The sequence below is a fragment of the Rhinatrema bivittatum genome, chromosome 5, assembly GCF_901001135.1.
Source record: "Rhinatrema bivittatum chromosome 5, aRhiBiv1.1, whole genome shotgun sequence".
Lineage (NCBI taxonomy): Eukaryota > Metazoa > Chordata > Amphibia > Gymnophiona > Rhinatrematidae > Rhinatrema > Rhinatrema bivittatum.
In genome coordinates this window covers 307,715,222-307,733,712 of record NC_042619.1, presented here as the reverse complement: position 1 = coordinate 307,733,712, position 18,491 = coordinate 307,715,222, and the positions used below count along the sequence as shown (strand labels likewise).

Below are 18,491 nucleotides of genomic sequence, written 5' to 3'. Positions count from 1 at the left end.
AGGGATACCCTCACACTGCAATGTGATTCACAAAGACGTGAGAGAAACACACAACAGCAGAGTCACTGCACCCATCACAAGAAATCCATGACAGACCGTCAACTCAGAACACTGAACATTTCTGCAGGCAGCAAAAAGTGGTTGCAAACCATAAGCAAATCTGCAGGTCTCTAAATGGAATTGCAGTAGTTTTTTGTCTCTTTGTAGGTCTTTCACTTACTTTCATGCGGATATAACAAAAGCTATGAACTCTGGTGTCTGCTCTAACATGGTATGTCCACAGAATAGTGGTGCGGACAGATCTAAGGTGTGCAATGCAATCACCGAGAGAAGAGCAGGCTACCTCCTTCTAATTCCCGAACATGCACTGGCTGTTCTGTCTATCTCCCTAGAGCCTGGGCATGAGCTGGCAGGAGATTAGGAAGCCTTGCTCCCATTATCCTCTCTCCTCCACGCGGCGACTGAAGACCTGCGCGACCGGCGCAGGAGCCCCACCGGGGGAAGGTCAGGTCAGTTTTCGGCCTCCCCACCCGGGGGACCCCGACGCCAGCTGCGATCGCCGAAGCCGTTTCCGGCGAAGGAAAACCTAAAAAAGAAACAAAAAACGCGCCTAGGCCCGCCCTGAAACTGAAGGCAGCCAACCAGAGAGAGCCCGGCAGGGCTTTAAATCCTACCCTGCTAGGCGCCGCGCGCCGAAGGAGCACGCCGAAGGAGCGTGACAAAGGGGCCTGCCCCTTTGTCTCGCCCCTTCGTAGAGTCCCGAGGATGCCCCGAGCCTTACTCGCGGAACAACCTAAATCTTCAACAAAGGCAACAGCCAGCAAAGATACAGATTAACCGTTTCAGCCATAGGGAATCAAAGTCCGCCTCTCCAGCAAGCTCTCTAGCAATCGTCCAGCCTCTCCAGCAAGCGTCCAACACTCATCCAACCTCTCCAGCAAGCGTCCAGCATTCATCCAGCCTCTCCAGCAAGCCACAAACATTCATACAACATAGACCCCACAAATGGCCCCATTTTTCACAATTCCAATTCTCCAACATAGTACTCCACCTAAAAGAATTTCTGTCCGACATGCCCAACAACACAACCTCAAATCCCTCTCTTCAATTTTAGTCTCTCCTTCCACACAACTTCTAGGCCTCACCCTTTTCTCTTTAAGCCTCTTCAATGCTCAATCCCTTACGAAAAAGTCTGTAATATTGAACGACTACCTCATCGATGTGAAACCGGAGATATGTGCAATTACTGAAACATGGTTAAAACCATCAGACACAGCAATAATTAATCAACTACCTACTGAGGCGTACGACTTCTTCTCGCTACCTCGTCATAAAAAAAAGGGAGGAGGCATTCTCTTAGCAACTAAAAAGGACCTCAGATTCTCGCTACAGCAATCCAATTCCAACTCAAAACTTGAATTCGGCTTCTTCACCTCAGACAAGCTACAAATCCTTCTCGTATATGCCCCCCCAGGACTCTTGGAATCAGATGCCTCACCACTGGTTGAATTAACCTCTTCCCTCTTCAACTTTGACTCGCCAGCCATCATTCTAGGGGATTTCAACATGCACGTTGATAACCCTACCCCATCACCTAACTGTGAAACTCTCCTCACTGCTCTCACAGCACTAGGCTTCACTCAAATAGTTAATAAACCTACCCACAAAGCCGGCCACACGTTAGACCTGATCTTCGTTAACACTGCAATCAAGCCAGTATCTATACCTAATTGCACAAAGGTCCCGTGGTGAGATCACTATCTCATAACTACTTCATTCTCTATAAAAGATACCAACCCGGCTTGCATTCCTTTGCCCTCCTTCAAATACAGGAAAACTTGCTCCCCAGAAGACCTTAATAATCACCTATCTCCATTACTCCACCAACTGGACCTTACAGATCCGAACGCAGCACTTCGATCATGGAACACAATCACCGAAACTATAGCCAACAAGCTATGCCCTCTTATTACAAAAAAACCACACCAGAATTCCTCCAAAAGACAGCCATGGTTCTCAGCAGAATTAAGAAATATCAAACTCCAACTAAGACAAAATGAGGCTAAATGGCGCAAAAACCCAGGAACCATCACCCTTTCAATCTACAAATCATCTCTGCATCAATACAAATCAAGCACCCTAAGATCCAAGAGGGACTACTACGCCTCGAAGATACACGACCTTGTTTTCGATGCCAAAGCCCTCTTCAGCTATGTAGCCAACCTCACACAAGTAAACCAACCAGAGATTACACATGACCAAGCTCAATCAAAAGCAGAAGAACTAGCTCTTTTCTTCAACAACAAAATCAATATTCTCCTATCGCAGCTCCCCACGAACCCCACTGTTCCACTAACTACTCCTCAACCCTCAATCAACTACACTCGGTTAGAAGAACTTGACACAACTTCATCCGCTGAGATCCAAGGAATTCTAAGGAAAATGAAACCATCCTCTCATCCCTCGGATCACATCCCAACCAAACTACTACTAGCAATTCCAGAATCTATCTCCAAATCCCTGGCTGACATCATAAATTGCTCCCTCACACAAGGACTCTATCCGGACAACCTCAAACTTGCCTCACTCAAACCCCTTCTCAAAAAACCAAATCTCGACCCAAACGATCCTAACAATTTCAGACCGATAGCTAACCTCCCATTCATAGCCAAGATAATGGAAAAATTGGTAAACTCACGACTCTCAAACCACATTGAAGACAACAACCTTCTATTTCCATCACAATACGGATTCCGTAAAACCTTAAGCACGGAAGCCCTCCTCATCTCTATGACTGACCACATCATCCTAGGCTTAGACAAAGGACAAGCCTTCCTTCTGATACTACTCGACCTCTCGTCTGCATTTGACACGGTCAATCACTCCCTTCTCGTCAACCAATTATTAGCCATAGGTATCTCAGGCACTGCCCTATCATGGTTCAGAACCTTCCTCAGCAACAGAGGTTATAAGGTCAAGATTCATAATAAAGAATCCTCTCTACACCCCGCAGCCGTAGGAGTCCCTCAGGGCTCATCCCCGTCTCCTACCTTGTTTAACATTTATCTGTTACCCTTATGTAAACTTCTCACTGACCTCAATCTCAAACATTTTCTCTATGCTGACGATATTCAGGTCCTGATCCCCATCGAAGAATCGCTCGCAAAAACAATGTTGCACTGGGAATCCTGCCTCCAAAATATCAAACAACTTCTTACAAGTCTCAACCTGATACTAAATTCATCAAAAACGGAACTTCTACTCATCACTCCAGAAAACAGCTCCATCACATACACTCATCCTACAGTACCAAGCACTACACAAGTGAGAGATCTAGGAGTTCAAATTGACAATCACCTAAACCTGAAAGCTAACATCAACAAAACCGCCAGAGACTGCTTTTACAAGCTCCAAGTGCTGAAAAGAATACGACCTCTCTTCCACACACATGACTTCAGAACGATCCTACAATCAATCATTTTCGCAAAGCTGGACTATTGCAACACCATCATGCTTGGTCTCCCTTCATCACACACCAAACCATTACAAATGGTACAAAACGCCTCCGCCCGTATACTCACCAACACCAGGAGAAGAGAACACATAACACCTATCTTGATGGACCTCCATTGGCTGCCCATCCACTTCAGAATAATCTACAAGGCCATTCTCACCATTTTCAAAAACATCCATCAATTAGCCCCAATCGATCTCCATATTCCCCTCCGATTACACCATTCCACAAGACCGACAAGAGATGCTTACAAAGGATCACTTCAAGTACCTCCAGCCAAGACTACCAGACACATCACGCTTAGAGATCGGGCATTCTCCACAGCCGGTCCAACATTATGGAACTCCATTCCCCCGGATCTTAGAATGGAACCCAACATCTCAACATTCAAGAAAAGACTCAAAACGTGGCTGTTCACGCAGGCCTTTCCTAACTCCAACCCCATCTAACTCTCTTCATGCAACAAGCTCCGCTAGTATTAGCGTTAATAGCCACCTCTCACAATGTTATTTATACATATATATAACTTTCTAATCTTCATTTCCCTTCTCATTCCAAGTTATTGTTCTCCTTGTTATATGTAACTGCTTTTCTGCACTATTGTTTAAATGGTAAAGTTTATTATAATTTCACCCCTGTTTCTTGTGAACCAGCATGATGGGACCACCGTCTTGAATGTTGGTATATAAAAAACTTAAATAAATAAAAATAAATAAATTATCCATGCCTTACCAATGCTGAAAAGCTGCGAGTTCATACAGTGGAAGTAGGAGACGAAGAAGAGGGCGAAAGGGCGAGTGACATCAAAGAAGAGCAGATAGCCTGCTGTCAGGTCCAGGAGCAGTCCCCCGCCATGCACAACCAGCAGGCTCGTCATCTCCTCCGAGAGGAAAAGCCTGCCAAGAGAACACAGCAAGGAAAATATTGCAATGTGCCCTAGAACACCAATATACCTCCCATTTGGAAGTGCAGATTAGAAAACAGAACAATCTGGACTGCTACAGAGCCCTGCACAGAAATGCAAAAACAGACTGACCCTCACCAAATACAGAATAAGTGACCACGCACTAGAAATATAAATGCGCAGACAAAACCTAAACTGTAAAGTCTAAGAAGCCAGATTCGGTGTACAATGCAACATCAGAGAAAAAGAAATGTATTTCCTCCTGCACTGTGCAAATACAAACATAACAGAGATGCACATTTCGCAAAGCTGACAGGGAAAATCAAAAAGACTCCCACAGAACAATGATTAGGAAATATTCTGTACCTGCTTTCCTCCTGTTTCTCCCCCAGGATCATACAGATGCAAAATATTCTGTATCTATGACCAGGCCACAAATGAATTCTGAACAAGAACAATATGGACCAGCACTAAAACCTGAGATTTGACCCCCATACTGTACTTTCTCTAACCTGGAACTTAACTTTACTATTATTATTTTGCTATTTTTTCTTTTTTTTTCTTCTCCTTTTAATCAGTCTGTGTATTACTTTGACAACACAGATCAAACTGTCATGCCAATAAAGTTATCCGAATCGTGTCCTGCTTCCTGCACTGCTATGCTCCCTCACTCCCCACACCTCAAACCTTCTTAAAAGGTAGTAACACAGTAGACAAGGAGAAGGAACGCTGCAGAAATCTTCAGTATTGCTGTGTGCCCCAAAAGCGTAGGGAATCTGCAAACTGTCCTACTCAAAACTTGTTTTAATTACAATCATTTTTTTTTTAATTAAAATGAAATATACTTTAACGTGAAGGGGGGCCTTGCCTATTAGCCTGTAACTGCAGTTAGGATGTTGAAATGTAGGCCATTTATGTCCACAAACTTACATGACGAGATCTCCCCAACTCCTCCATCGGACCTTGAAGGAGATATCTCTGCACTGCTTCTCAGCTGGTCTTGAGAGAAGCAACAAACCCCAACGTGGCGATCAAGCCAGACGGTTTGTCCAACCCGGTTTTACATCAGTTAGTTAATTCATATTCTCCTTCAGGCAGTAAAATCATTTCCAAACCTTGCTGTCTCTGACTTGATTTTATGGCTCTGCATTTCTCTCTCTCATTCTCTGGTCATGTGGCCATTGCCTTTTCATTTTCACTTTGTTTGGTGTGGTTTCTCTTTTTCTGTTTTGGATTTGTCTCTTCCTCTCTGACTCCTTCCTTCTGCAGTGTATTTCTCATTACTCATTCTTCCCCTCCTGATGCCTCTCTTCTTCGTTCTGCACCTCAAATTTCTTCTGTGCTCTTCTCTCCCCTTCCTCATGTGCATTATCTTTCTCTCCCCTCAATCTTGTGCTCTTTCCCTGTATCTTCTCTTCTTATTCTTGTGTTTTCTCACCCCCTAGCCCTTCCTTCTGCACTGTGTACCTCACCCACCTCCTTACACTATTCTCCTATATCTACCTGCAATGTTTTCTCCCCTTTCTTATTCCTCCTAAGATCTTGCTCTTCTCCTCTTCCTTCTAGCTCTCACCTCCACTTGTGTTAATCTTCTCCCCTGCACTCTCTCTTCCCCCTTTCTCTAACTTTCTTTCCTTCTGCACTCTGCTCTTGCAGTTCCTCCATTCCTCCTGCAAGTACTGTTTCCTGCTTTTCTCCCTTCCTTAAGCAGGTATTCTTTTCCCCCCCTTTCCACCTTTCTCCTGTGGATGCTTTATCCACCCCTTCTATCTCACCTAACATCTTGAACCCCGGCATTTTTGTACCCAGTTTAATCCTTTTCTATCCAAGGCTAATCCCTAAGCTTCCTCTCCTTATCTCCAGCTGAATCCCAGGGCGACTATGCCCACTCCAGCCCCTCCCCTGCTGTACCAGACAAAAAGCAGCAGTGATGAGAAAGGACAGGATGGCAAGGATTTGATTAAGGAGTTTAACTGCTCTTCTCTGCTCTGCCTCTATGATGTACCCATATCTAGCAAAGCTCCTGCTCAGGCTGATTTACATATGCAGGAAAGAAACTTTGGTTTTTACCTGCTAATTTTCGTTCCTGTAATACCACAGATCAGTCCAGACAAGTGGGTTTGTTCTCTGTCTCCAACTGCTGGTAAGCATCCCTACCAGCAGATGGAGGCAGAGAACAAAAAGTTTGAGGTACTGCTACATATCTGAGAGTGCCACCTGCAGTCCCTCAGCATTGATCTGTAACCAATCTAAAAAGTAGAGACCATCACCCTAACTTTCAGGGCGAACAGGAAACTCAGGGTTGGTCCCCCCCCCCTGACCTGGAGCCCCTCATGCTTCTAGAAAAACACTGATAACCATATAACACAAAACTCAACGTATTTACAATGTGTAAAGTTTCTGCAATTAATACCAGGACATTCACTCTTTCAGCAGTAAAACCAGGATGGCACCATCAGAACCACCTGCCCTGGATGTACCTCTATGTCGGTTGCATGTTGCAGTGCAAGTGGCCAAGGAGAAAACATGAATAGGAGAATCCTCATCGGCCACAGGCAAACTAGAGTATCTAGCTCTTCTGCCTCAACTTCCCTTCTGCGACTGAAGAATCTTGCCACCTTCGTGTTGGCCCTCGTTGCTGTTAGGTCCAACTGAGAAACATCCCACCTGGCACATAGGCAATCCCAGGCCTCCGGGGATAATTCCCATTCCCCCAGAACTAGCTGTTGCCTGCTGAGGAAGTACACGTGCCCATTGTCCACGCCTGCTATGTGAGATGCTGCTATACCTTCAAGATGACGTTTTGCCCAAGCAAACAACTGCTGAGCCTCCAGAGCCACTCCGTGACTCTTTGTACCTCCCTGACGATTGATATAAGCCACCTTTGTTGCAATGTCCGAGAAGATTCTCACCATTTGAACCTTGATCAAAGGAAGAAAGGTCTTTAAGGCTCTGCATACTGCCCTCGTCTCAAGGTGATTGATCGACCATGTCACCTCCTCCAATGACCAATGGCCTTGTGCAGACCACCCCTGACACACTGTCCCCCCACCCCTTGAGGCTAGCATCAATGGTCACTACTACCCGATCTGGGGACTCCAGATCTACATCCTTCTTCAAGTTGAGATGAGAAAGCAACCACGAGAGACAGGACCTGGATTCTCCCTGAAGAGGTATAAGTTGATGATACTCCTCCAACAACGGATTCCATCTGGACAACAGCACCTTCTGAAAAGGCCCAAGGAGCCAAGTCCAATGTGGAAGCCGTGGAGCCCAGGACCTGCAAATAATCCCAGACCGGCAGATGGAGCAGACACTGCACTTGCGCCTGCAACTTCGACACTCTGTCTGCGATCAGAAAAACCCTGTCTTTTTGGGTATCAAATCTCGCTGCCAGATACTCCAGTGATTGCAATGGCACCAGATGACTCTTTGCCACATTTATAACCCAATCCAGGGAACTCAACTGAAGCATCACTCGCTGGATGGAACAACTGAACTCCTCCTCAGTATTTGCCCGACTGAGCCAATCGTCCAGATATGGATGAACAGAATCCCTCCTTGCCTCAAGGCTGCCGCCACTACCACCATTACTTTTGTGAAGGTGAAGGGCGCCGTGGCTATGCTGAAGGGAAGAGCTCGAAACTGAAAATGCTGACCCAGCACCATGAACCGTAGAAACTTCTAATGGTCCCTTTGAATGGGAATATGGAGATAGGTCACTGTCAGGTCCAATGATGCCAAGAACTCTCTTCTGCGGACCACTGCTATAACGGTGTGCAATATCTCCATCTGAAAACATGGAATCCGCAAGGCTACATTCACCTTTTGCAAATCCAGAATGGGCTGGAAGGAGCCATCCTTTTTTGGGAACCATGAAATAAATGGAGTACCTCCCCTGTCCCTGTTCGACCAAAGGAACTGGAACTATGGCGTCCAACATTTGTAATCTTTGTAGAATTCACTTTATTGCTTCCCGCTTGCTTTGCGACAAGCAGTGGGACTCTAGAAAGGTCTCCTTGACAGGGTGTGAAAATTCTAATGTCTCTTACCATCTTCAGAAACCACTGATCTCTGGTAATAAGAACATAAGAAATTGCCATGCTGGGTCAGACCAAGGGTCCATCTAGCCCAGCATCCTGTTTCCAACAGAGGCCAATCCAGGTCATAAGAACCTGGCAATTACCCAAACACTAAGACGATACCATGCTACTGATGCAATTAATAGCAGTGGCTAATCCCTAAGTAAACTTGATTAATAGCAGTTAATGCACTTCTCCTCCAAGAACTTATCCAAACCTTTTCTGAACCCAGCTACACTAAATGCATTAACCACATCCTCTGGCAACAAATTCCAGAGCTTTATTGTGCGTTGAGTGAAAAAGAAGTTTCTCAGATTAGTCTTAAATGTGCTACTTTCTAACTTCATGGAGTGCCCCCTAGTCCTTCTATTATTCGAAAGTGTAAATAACCGATTCACATCTACTCGTTCAACATGATCTTAAAGACCTCTATCATATCTCCCCTCAGCTGACTTGGCCCATTCCCTGTAAAAGTGGGACAACCTATCCCCTACTACCTCCACGGTGGAAAGAGCGCATCTGGCATCATTGTGCTGACTTTCCACTTCCAGTCCCCTGACCAGCACCATCTCTGGAGGATCTGCGGGCCCCCCCCAAAAGGACTGCTGTCTACCCAGAGACTGCTTTGGCCACAAAGGAGAGGAGCTCTTGACTGAACGGTACTGACGCATATCCCAAAAACGGAAGTAGGGAGGGAAAACTTTCTTGCCACTCCTTTTATCTTCAGGCAACTTATTTCCTTTTGACTCCCCCAAAGTCTTCATCAACTGATCCAAATCCTCTCCAAACAAGAATTTCCCTTTAAAGGGGAGACTACACAACTGAGAATTGGACCTCATGTCAGCCGACCAATTGCGCAGCCATAAAAATCTGCGAGCCGCCACTGCTGAGACCATGCTCCTGGCCAAAGTATGAACCAAGTCATACAGCGCATCTGCCACATAAGCCAAACCAGCTTCCAGCCGAGCGGACTGCATTGTGCTAAAGGATCCTGTTGAAGCTTGCTCCTGAGCCTTCTGAACCCAGCACAAACAGGCCCTCTGCATCATACTGCCACAAACTGCCGCCCTCAAGCTTAAGGAAGAAACCTCAAACATCTTTTTCAACTGAATCTCCAATTTATGGTCCTGAACATCCTTCAGAGCAGACGACCTCCACCACTGGAATTGTTGTCTTTTTAGTAACGACGGACACAGCCACAGGCACTTTAGGAACCCGCAGGCGATCCAGAATCTCTTCATTCAACAGATACAGCTTCGCCATTGCGCAACCAACCTTCAAGCCAGCTTCCAAGAAGTCCCATTCCCGGTTCACCAGCTTACAGATTTTCTTAGGCAAAGGGAAGGCAATAGGGGAACCATGCAGGCCATCCAGGACTGGCTTCACCCCTTCATTATCTGACTCTTCCAGGGTTACCTTAACCTCTAGTTCCTCCAGAACCTGGGAAATGAGGGAATGCAACTTCTCCTTCTTGAACAGAGATACCACACTGGAGTCGTCCCCCTCTATCACTGGTAACTCATCCGGATCAGGGTCATCTCTATTCACATCAGGATTGGGAATTTGGGTCCGGATCTGCAGCCACATCCAGATCTGCAGGATCCTCCTGCATGTCAGAGTCCTCCAAATCCCTAGGATCTTTTTTGGCCCCAGTGCACCCAAGATTCAGATGCCTCATAGGGTCCCCAGAGCCACCAGAAGATCCCACCTTCTGCCTCTTGACCGAGTGACCAGGAACCTTCTCACTGGAACGCTTCTTCCCTGCTCCCTTTCTCGCCAGAAAAGCCTTATGCAGGAGGAGGTCAAATTCTGAAGAAAACTCCTCCAGATCATCAGCATTCTGATCAGGCAGACTAACATCAGATTCCCTTCCTCCATCCTGATCCCCTACAGGCACCTGACCCATAGGCGAGAATGGGGGAGGGAAATCATTTGCCTCCCTAGGGGGTGCGGGCTGCTGCTGCCCACGATCCTCTGCCGGACCAGCCGACAAATTTGATCTCCCCTCCAGGACCACAGTTGAATCCCCAATGACTTAGAGGCCCTCCAGTCACCTGTTGCGCCCAAAGAGGTTCCCTCCTCCTCTGAAGCACAGCTGGTGCAAAGGAAGTGAGTACTGAGCCTCGAAGACCAGAGGACACACACCCTGCATGCTGCCATGTGTGGTTTTGGCGTCATTCCCCAAGAGACAGAAAAGATCGCTACAGGAGAAAAAAGTGCGTGTGTGCACCGACAAAAAAGCAGGCCACACACTTGGTCAGCAAAAAGAGCCGCGCAGTCGCGCTTGCTCAGAATGGCGTGTGGGAAAGCTCCCCTAGCCACTGGGATCCCCTGACGGAACAAAGTAAAGACAGGCTTACCATTCACCCCTTGCAATTGGCGTCGACAGCCCCCGCCGCAAGTCCACCTCAACTGAAGAGCCTGGTTTCACTTTTTAATTTTTTTATAACTTAATCAAAAACATAAAAACATGAATACTTCCCTGTCTGAGGACGATGACATGCAGGGGGAGACCTTGGAGGCAACAAGGAAGCCAGTCCCTTAGCTTTCAGGGCCTCCGGAAACAGTGGCCTACAGACAGGAAGGGATTACCAATCTCCCGGTCGCCCAGCACCACCGAAGGATGGTCCACTAACATACCTAACACCTCAGGGAATGATAATCCAATCCGATATCTTCCTTTTTTTTTTAAGTTTAGTCAGACTGCAGGTTTGCACCTCTGCAATCTACTGGAGACAGAGAAATACCGAGGGACTGCAGGTGGCACTCTCTGTTATGCAGCAGTGCCTCAAAGTTTTTGTTCTCTGCCTCCATCTACTGGTAGGGATGCAAAACCCACTTGTCGGGACTGATCTGGGTATGAACAGGAACAGAGTTTACATATATAAATACATATCTGAAAAGCTATATAAAAACAAAAGATATAAATAGATTCTTTGCATTTATATATTTTTATTAAATCTCTATCTGTGTCATATCTCAGACATATTCTGCATTGTAAAACCCCAAATCTAAGATCTGCAGGTTATCAGCTTGTGACAGCTCTGTGCTGGAGTGTTTCAGTCATTCTGCCCAGCAGGGCCCCTTCTTTCTCCTGTAAGAGGATAAGGGAAAGGCAATGCTGTGGCACAGAAGACCCCAAACTGAAGTCTGGCTGGGGATGGTACGGTCCAAGTCCTGTCATGGAGGTGATGGACTTGGGGCCCTGGGGACAAGAAAGGTCTGAGGCTGCAGGGCCCCAGAATCTGAAAGTGAGAGGCGGGTGGGTTCAGCCTCACAAGAAGTTTCCCCCTCCGACATTCAGCTAGCAAGAGAACTTGATCACAAGAGGACTCTTCATGTGGTCAGGGGGAGAGGGAGGAAGGGGAGAAAGGACATGAAAGAATAAATAACAACGAGTGGGAAAGAAGTGACTAAGATAAAAATTAATTTTTCCACTTATTTATATTTTTCAGATCTTCACTGCATGAAGCATGGAATTGAGTTTATGGTTAGGGGAGCCGATACCTCCAACACTCACCCTTCACCTCCGCTACAGCTGAAAACTTTCATGATGTTAGCACATGGTTGCCTCCACTTCAGAATCACCAGAAACAATGGTGATATGCAACGTATTGCGCACCTCCACCTACCCTCAAGCCCAGTGTCCATCTCCAACAGGTGAAAGACCATTTGGGTACAAAGGCTTCATTCAGAAAATGGAGCCTAATCACCAAAGTCAGGCCGAACAGTCCTGGATTGTATTTGTTTTTGGGGGGGTTTTTTTTATTTGTTTAATTTTTTTCCCCCATCACATTCAATGATCCACCATCATCCTTTTCATAAGGAAATTAGGATTTCAGATCCAAAGGTGCAGTGGCATAGAAGTTTATTTTTAAAAAGCCAAACTTTAACCTGGATGTCGACGAGTAACCTGGTAGCCCCCTGTGAATGAGGCACCTGGAAAGACAGAAAACTTACTTGAAGGGGTCAAACAGCCAATGGCGCGAGAGCGAACCCATGGAATATCCCTCTACCCAATCAGCATCCAGCTTCTTGATGCCAGCAAGGAAGTAAACAATGAAAATCTGTAAATCAAGACAGCAAATCGGAATCGTGACTTCTGCCAGTGGCAGACAGCGTTAACAAGGTTGTAGACTTTTCTATAGCAAATTGCTGCACCACACAGGTTGGAGAATACCATGTCAAGTTGATTTGCACATTGTGTTCTTTGAAGTATACGAGAGGAGGAAGGGGGGTTGAAATTCCACATTAGATCCTACCACCAAAGGGAACAAAGATACATAGTAACATTTAGTAACATAGTAATGACGGCAGAAAAAGACCAAAATGGTCCATCCAGTCTGCTCAGCAAGCTTCCCAAGGTATTAACTGCCGCTCCGTGTAGGTTACCCCCACGTTTCTCTTAAGGCTAGTAAATGCCGCTCTGTGCCGTTTAAGCTTTTCTATTTATTCCCATCCTCCAGCCTTTTAGGAATCCACAGGGCCGGATTTTCAAAAGGTTACACGCGTCACCGGCCTTACGCGCGCTGGGCCTATTTTCAAAAGGTCTGGTGACGCTCGTAAAGCCCTGGGTCGCGTGTAAGTCCCGGGGCTTTACTAAAGAGGCAGGAAGGGGGTGGGGCGGGATGCTCCAGGCACAGCGGCCATTTGCCGCTGTGCTTGGGATCACAAGCCAGCAGCAGTTGGCCAGCACATGCAACTTGTAAATTAAAAATTTGGGGGGGGGGGGAAGTTCCCTTCCAGGCCGCTCCGATTTTGGAGTAGCCTGGGAGGGAACAGGGGAAGGCAGCACGGCTTGGCGCGCAAGGTGCACAATTGTGCACCCCTTTGTGTGCGCTGACCCCTGCGCAAGTTATAAAATTGGGTGTACACGTGCGTTCGCCAGGTAGCACGTGCAAATGTACGCCCGCGTGCACTTTTTAAAATCTACATCACAGTGTTTATCCCATGCCTCTTTGAAATCCTTCACAGTTTTAGTCTTCACCACTTCCTCCGGAAGGGCATTCCAGGCATCCACCACCCTCTCAGTGAAGAAATGTTTCGGTTCTAAGTCTTCCTCCCTGGAGTTTCAAATCGTGACCCCTAGTTCTACTAAATTGTTTCCAATGGAAAAGGTTTGTGGTTGACCATGGATCATTAAAACCTTTCAAGTATCTGAAGGTCTGTATCATATCACCCCTGCTCCTCCTCTCCTCCAGGGTATACATATTCAGGTTCTTCAAACTCTCCTCATAAATCATTTGATGGAGACCACCCAACATTTTGGTTGCCCTTCTCTGGACCGCTTCCATCCTGTCTCCTTTGAGATATGGTCTCCAGAATTGGCCTCAAGGACCTGTACAAGGGGATTATCACTTCCCCTTTCTTACCAGATATTCCTCTCTCTATGCAGCCCAACATTCTTCTGGCTTTGGCTATCGCCATGTCACACTGCTTCGTCGACTTTAGGTTGATAGACACTATCACCCCAAGGACTCTCTCCTGCTCCGTGCACAGCAGTCCTTCACCCTCCAACGCACATAGGTCTTTCGGATTACTACACCCCAGATGCATGATTCTGCATTTCTTGGCATTGAATCCCAGCTGTCATATCTTCGACCACTCTTCCAGCTTCCTTAAATCCTGTCTCATTCTCTGTACTTCTGGCGTGTCCACTCTGTTGTAGATCTTAGTATCATCCGCAAACAGACAAACTTTACCTTCTATCCCTTCTGCAATGTCGCTCACAAAGATGTTGAACAGAACCGGTCCCTGTGGCACTCCACTTAAGACCATTCACTCTTCTGAGTATTTTCCATTTACTATCACCCGTTGTCTTCTGTCAACCAGTTTGTAATCCACGCCAACACCTTGGAGCTGACTCCCAAGCTTCTCATTTTGTTGATGAGTCTTCTGTGTGGGACTGTATCAAAAGCTTTTCTAAAATCCAAGTAAATTACATTGGGCGCTCTTCCTTGATCCAGTTCTCTAGTCACCCCATCAAAGAAATCAATTAGATTCGTCTGACAGGACCTTCCCTGGGTGAATCCATGCTGCTTCTGATCGAGCAACCCACCAGATTGTAGATAGTTCACTATCCTTTCCTTCAGCAGAGTCTCCATTAATTTTCCCACCACTGAGGTGATGCTAACCGGCCTGTAGTTTCCAGCCTCTTCTCTGCTCCCACTCTTGTGAAGCGGGACCACCACCACCACTCTTCTCCAGTCACTAGGCACTACACCCTTTTCCAAAGATCTATTGAACAGGTCATACAGTGGACCCACCAGCACATCTCTGAGTTCCCTCAGTATTCTGGGATGAACCTCATCAGGCCCCGTGGCTTTGTCCACTTTCAGTTTTCTTAGCTTTTCCCATACATTCTCTTCTGTAAATGGAGTTTCGTCTATGCTACCTCCTTCTACAGTCTTGATAACAAGTGACGGTTCTTCTCCAGGGTCTTCTTTTGTGAACACTGAATTGAAATATTTGTTTAATATTTCTGCTAATTCATCTCTCTCCACCCATTGATCATTATCCCCTTTCAATTTCACTATACCACTTTGTACAGATTAATATTTAAAGCTTTCTCCTGGGAATGACAATCTATCAAGACCCAGTTTAGGATAATAAACCAGGCCTGAAATCCCCAGCTCCCAAACCCACCAATATCTAATGGGGCAGGGGTGGGAGGATGAGGTGGCTCATTATGATAAATGTTGAATTTGCAGCATTTCACTGGAATAATCCCGACAGGCATAAGGACAATAGACTGAAATCTCTAGGCAAAGGCTGGCTACAAAGGTCTGCCTGATTTGTGCATCCTGGCTCACCAATAGCAAATATACACATGGGCTTTAAGGTACCAGCAACAACTGAAAACTACAGTACCCTCCCGTCTTCAAATACCCACTTGCATTCAGCCCAGACAGTTCCTTTACCTTTCCTCCCCATCCCAAAAGCAGAAAGTGCACAGGGTCTCTGCGTCTGCTGCCAGTAACCTAATTCAGCACAGTACTATGGGGATGGGGAATATAAGTGCATCTATTCACAGGAACAGTCAGATGCAAAAATAGGGCTCAGGGTTTTCTGAGGACAGATAACATTACCGGCTCGGCTCTAACTCTGTAACGATTGGCACATACACACTAGGCATCAAGACTGCATCCACCCATCTTTACTTTCTCCATATGTCTGACTCTCCCTCCCCAAGACACCACATGTGCCTCCTTCCCCTCCTCACCTGCGTCCGCAGCAGAGTGTAGTTCCATAGCGGCACATCTGCATTTCGCTTCCTGGCATTCCACAGCCCATCGATGGACCTACAAGAAGAACCCATCAGGGTAAAGAGTTCCTTCTTTCTGCATCTCAGCTCCATGCTCCTCACTTATCAGAGGCGTATCCACAACCAGGGCAACGTAGGAAACTCATTCGCAACACCTGGGGGAGTTCTTCCGCTTACTTCTCACCTCCTGGTTTTGTATGCCTCACACCCCCCCCCCCCCCCAACATCAGACCCAAAAGCAGCATCCTCAGCATCAGTTGCTCCAAAACGTGGCCAGGAAAAGTCCTCCTACCAGGGTCTGAGCATGCAAGCTTCCACCCTCCATCAGCCCAATGGACTCGGTCCAGGGCTGTACAGCACAGTTCTGCACGCAGTCCCAGGGTCAATGCCTGGTACAGCAATTTCTTAAGCGCCAGGCTCATAGTCAAAAAATCAGCAGTGCTGGGGCCAGCTCTGGGTCCAGTTCCCAAGCCTTCTCTCTCTAAGCTGGCTGGGGATAGCTATGGAGTAGGAGCACATGCTAAGGAGGTAGCGTGAACCACCCGCAGAAGGAGGGGAGACTAAACTCAAATGGCTCCATCTTCAAAAACCCACAAAGTATGTTTTCAGCCAAACCGAACTGGCTGGTTTTTCAGCTGAAAATTCAGCTGAATTTGTCCAGATAGGTTTAGGTCTGTTATTTTTCTGCTCAGCATCAACTCGGTAACTTAATGGCTAACAGTTAAAATCAGATTAACTGGCTAAATTCCATCCCCTGACGTAGCCACACAGTTAAATGTAGGTACCTCGCACGTGTAGCGCCTAATTTAGTAAGGTTCTCTTTCTCATTCTATCTCCACGGGAAAAGTGCTTATTAAATCTGGCCCTTAGCAAGTTAAATTTGGCCAGTCAAAAGGGGGAAATGTTTCACCTGCCAACCCTGCAGCTGGAGGGAGTGAGCTGCAGTCCATGACCCCTGGATGAGGGCTGACGCTGCAGTGACTGGGCAAGACTAGCAAGGGAAGAGTTTTAAAACTGCAGTATGTGCGGGGGAGGGCGGGGGTAACCTCTCTCCCTCTGGAGAGTTGGGAATGAAAATTCATGGCGCGCTGTGGCCAGTACCGGATGGTTCCAATTAAGCTGAAAGCCCAAAGGAGCAAAAGAAAAAAAAACTGTCAGACCAAAAATACAAAGAATCCAGATGAGATATTAGTACCCTGCTACTTTTGCAGGTACAAATAAGCTTCACCAGAAATGCTATTGCTTATAGTATGTTTTGCTCTGCAAATGGACTCCTCTTCCCCGTCCCTGGAAATTATTATTATTAATAATTATTTTTTATATACTGACATTCGATCTGAGATATCACATCGGTTTACATTCAGGTACTGTAGGGCTTTCCCTATCCCCAGAGGGCTTACCTGAGGCAATGGAGGGTAAAGTGACCTGCCCAAGGTCACAAGGAGCAATAGCGGGACTCGAACCCTGGTCTCCCTGGTTTGTAGCCCACTGCTCTAACCACTAGGCTATTCCTCCTCCCACAATTCTCAATCCTGGCATCTCCATCCACTGCTCACTGAAGAATTAGATCACAAAGCCCTGCACCAATGGCTGCCCCACCCGTGCCCATGCTCGTTCAGACCCAGTGCCACACACTGTACCCCCCGTACCAGTATCTGTTGGCGTTTATGAAGGCGAGCTGGAAGCCGATCAGCCCGTACAGGTACGAGTGGTTGTTCCATGATGTCTTGTCCAGGAAGAAGACGTACCAGTAAGGAAGGACGAAGAGCAGACAGCTGAGACGGTAAAAGCAGCCCAGCATGATTCCCAGGGCCCCTGGAAGGAAGAGTGCGAGGTGGATACCAGATCAGCAGAAGAAGACATCGCAAGTGGCACAGAAAGTAGAAAGGAAATGGGAGGAGGTCGTATGAGGAGAGAGTGGAGAAAGGAAAGACAGCGGGACAGGGAGATATGGTCATCCTAAGATGCCGAATGCTGTTTACTCTGGATGATGTTCACTCCACTATTTCTGGTGGGCCTCTCAGTTAGAAGAACATCTGCACTTTGTTCCTTGAAATCACAAAATCATAGGGAACATGGGGCTGGTCAGGAGGTCACTTAAAACCATCTACTGAGGATGTGTAAGACAAGCCCAACCTAAGCAAAACAGTCAGGTATGAAGAAGCTGCTGCTGCTGACAGAGTTTTGAAAAACAAACAAAAAAAAAAAAGATATAAAACAAATATTAGGAAAGAAATTTTCAGAAAATTGTACTCAGACAACCAGATAGTTACCTGGGTAAAATAGGGTAAAACTGCATGAGTACTTTTACTCATGACGCAAAGGGACGAGGCCAGCAGACAAGGCCCAGGGATTTCATTTTGTCTTTGTATCTGCTGTAATGTAGATGCCGCCTCCATAGTCACTGAAGTACCTGAGGTGCCTCCAACCACCAAATTTTCAGGCCCAGGCCTCCAAGCTCTCCATATATTTTAAACACTGCCCCCTCTTAATGCTTTTTAGCATGTTTTACGTAATAAAACGCACTTACAGTTTCATTCTGACCATCCGCCTGCGACACTAACATTTCAGGCGGGGGCATAGCGGGCGGGTGGACAACGTGAAAACGCTAACAGTGCGAGATGATGTGGAGACACTGCCACTGGAGCGAGAGTGCAGGGGATCCGGCGGGACCCTAAAGCAGAGTGCGTGGACCCAGTAGGACACAACGAGTCAGCAAACTGTCCT

At 46.7% G+C, this 18,491-nt stretch overlaps 1 protein-coding gene across 1 annotated transcript in view; it reads right to left on the bottom strand.

Moving 5' to 3' along the window:
- LOC115092443 (vitamin K-dependent gamma-carboxylase-like) overlaps positions 1–18,491 on the bottom strand; it is a 41,182-nt gene that overhangs the window by 2,242 nt on the left and 20,449 nt on the right. Inside the window, exons 4-7 of the mRNA XM_029603276.1 lie at positions 17,414–17,579; positions 15,723–15,801; positions 12,461–12,567; positions 4,247–4,410 (exon numbers count right to left, since the gene is read on the bottom strand). Of these exons, the coding sequence (XP_029459136.1) occupies positions 4,247–4,410; positions 12,461–12,567; positions 15,723–15,801; positions 17,414–17,579 (516 nt within the window). The remainder of the gene's footprint in view (positions 1–4,246; positions 4,411–12,460; positions 12,568–15,722; positions 15,802–17,413; positions 17,580–18,491) is intronic.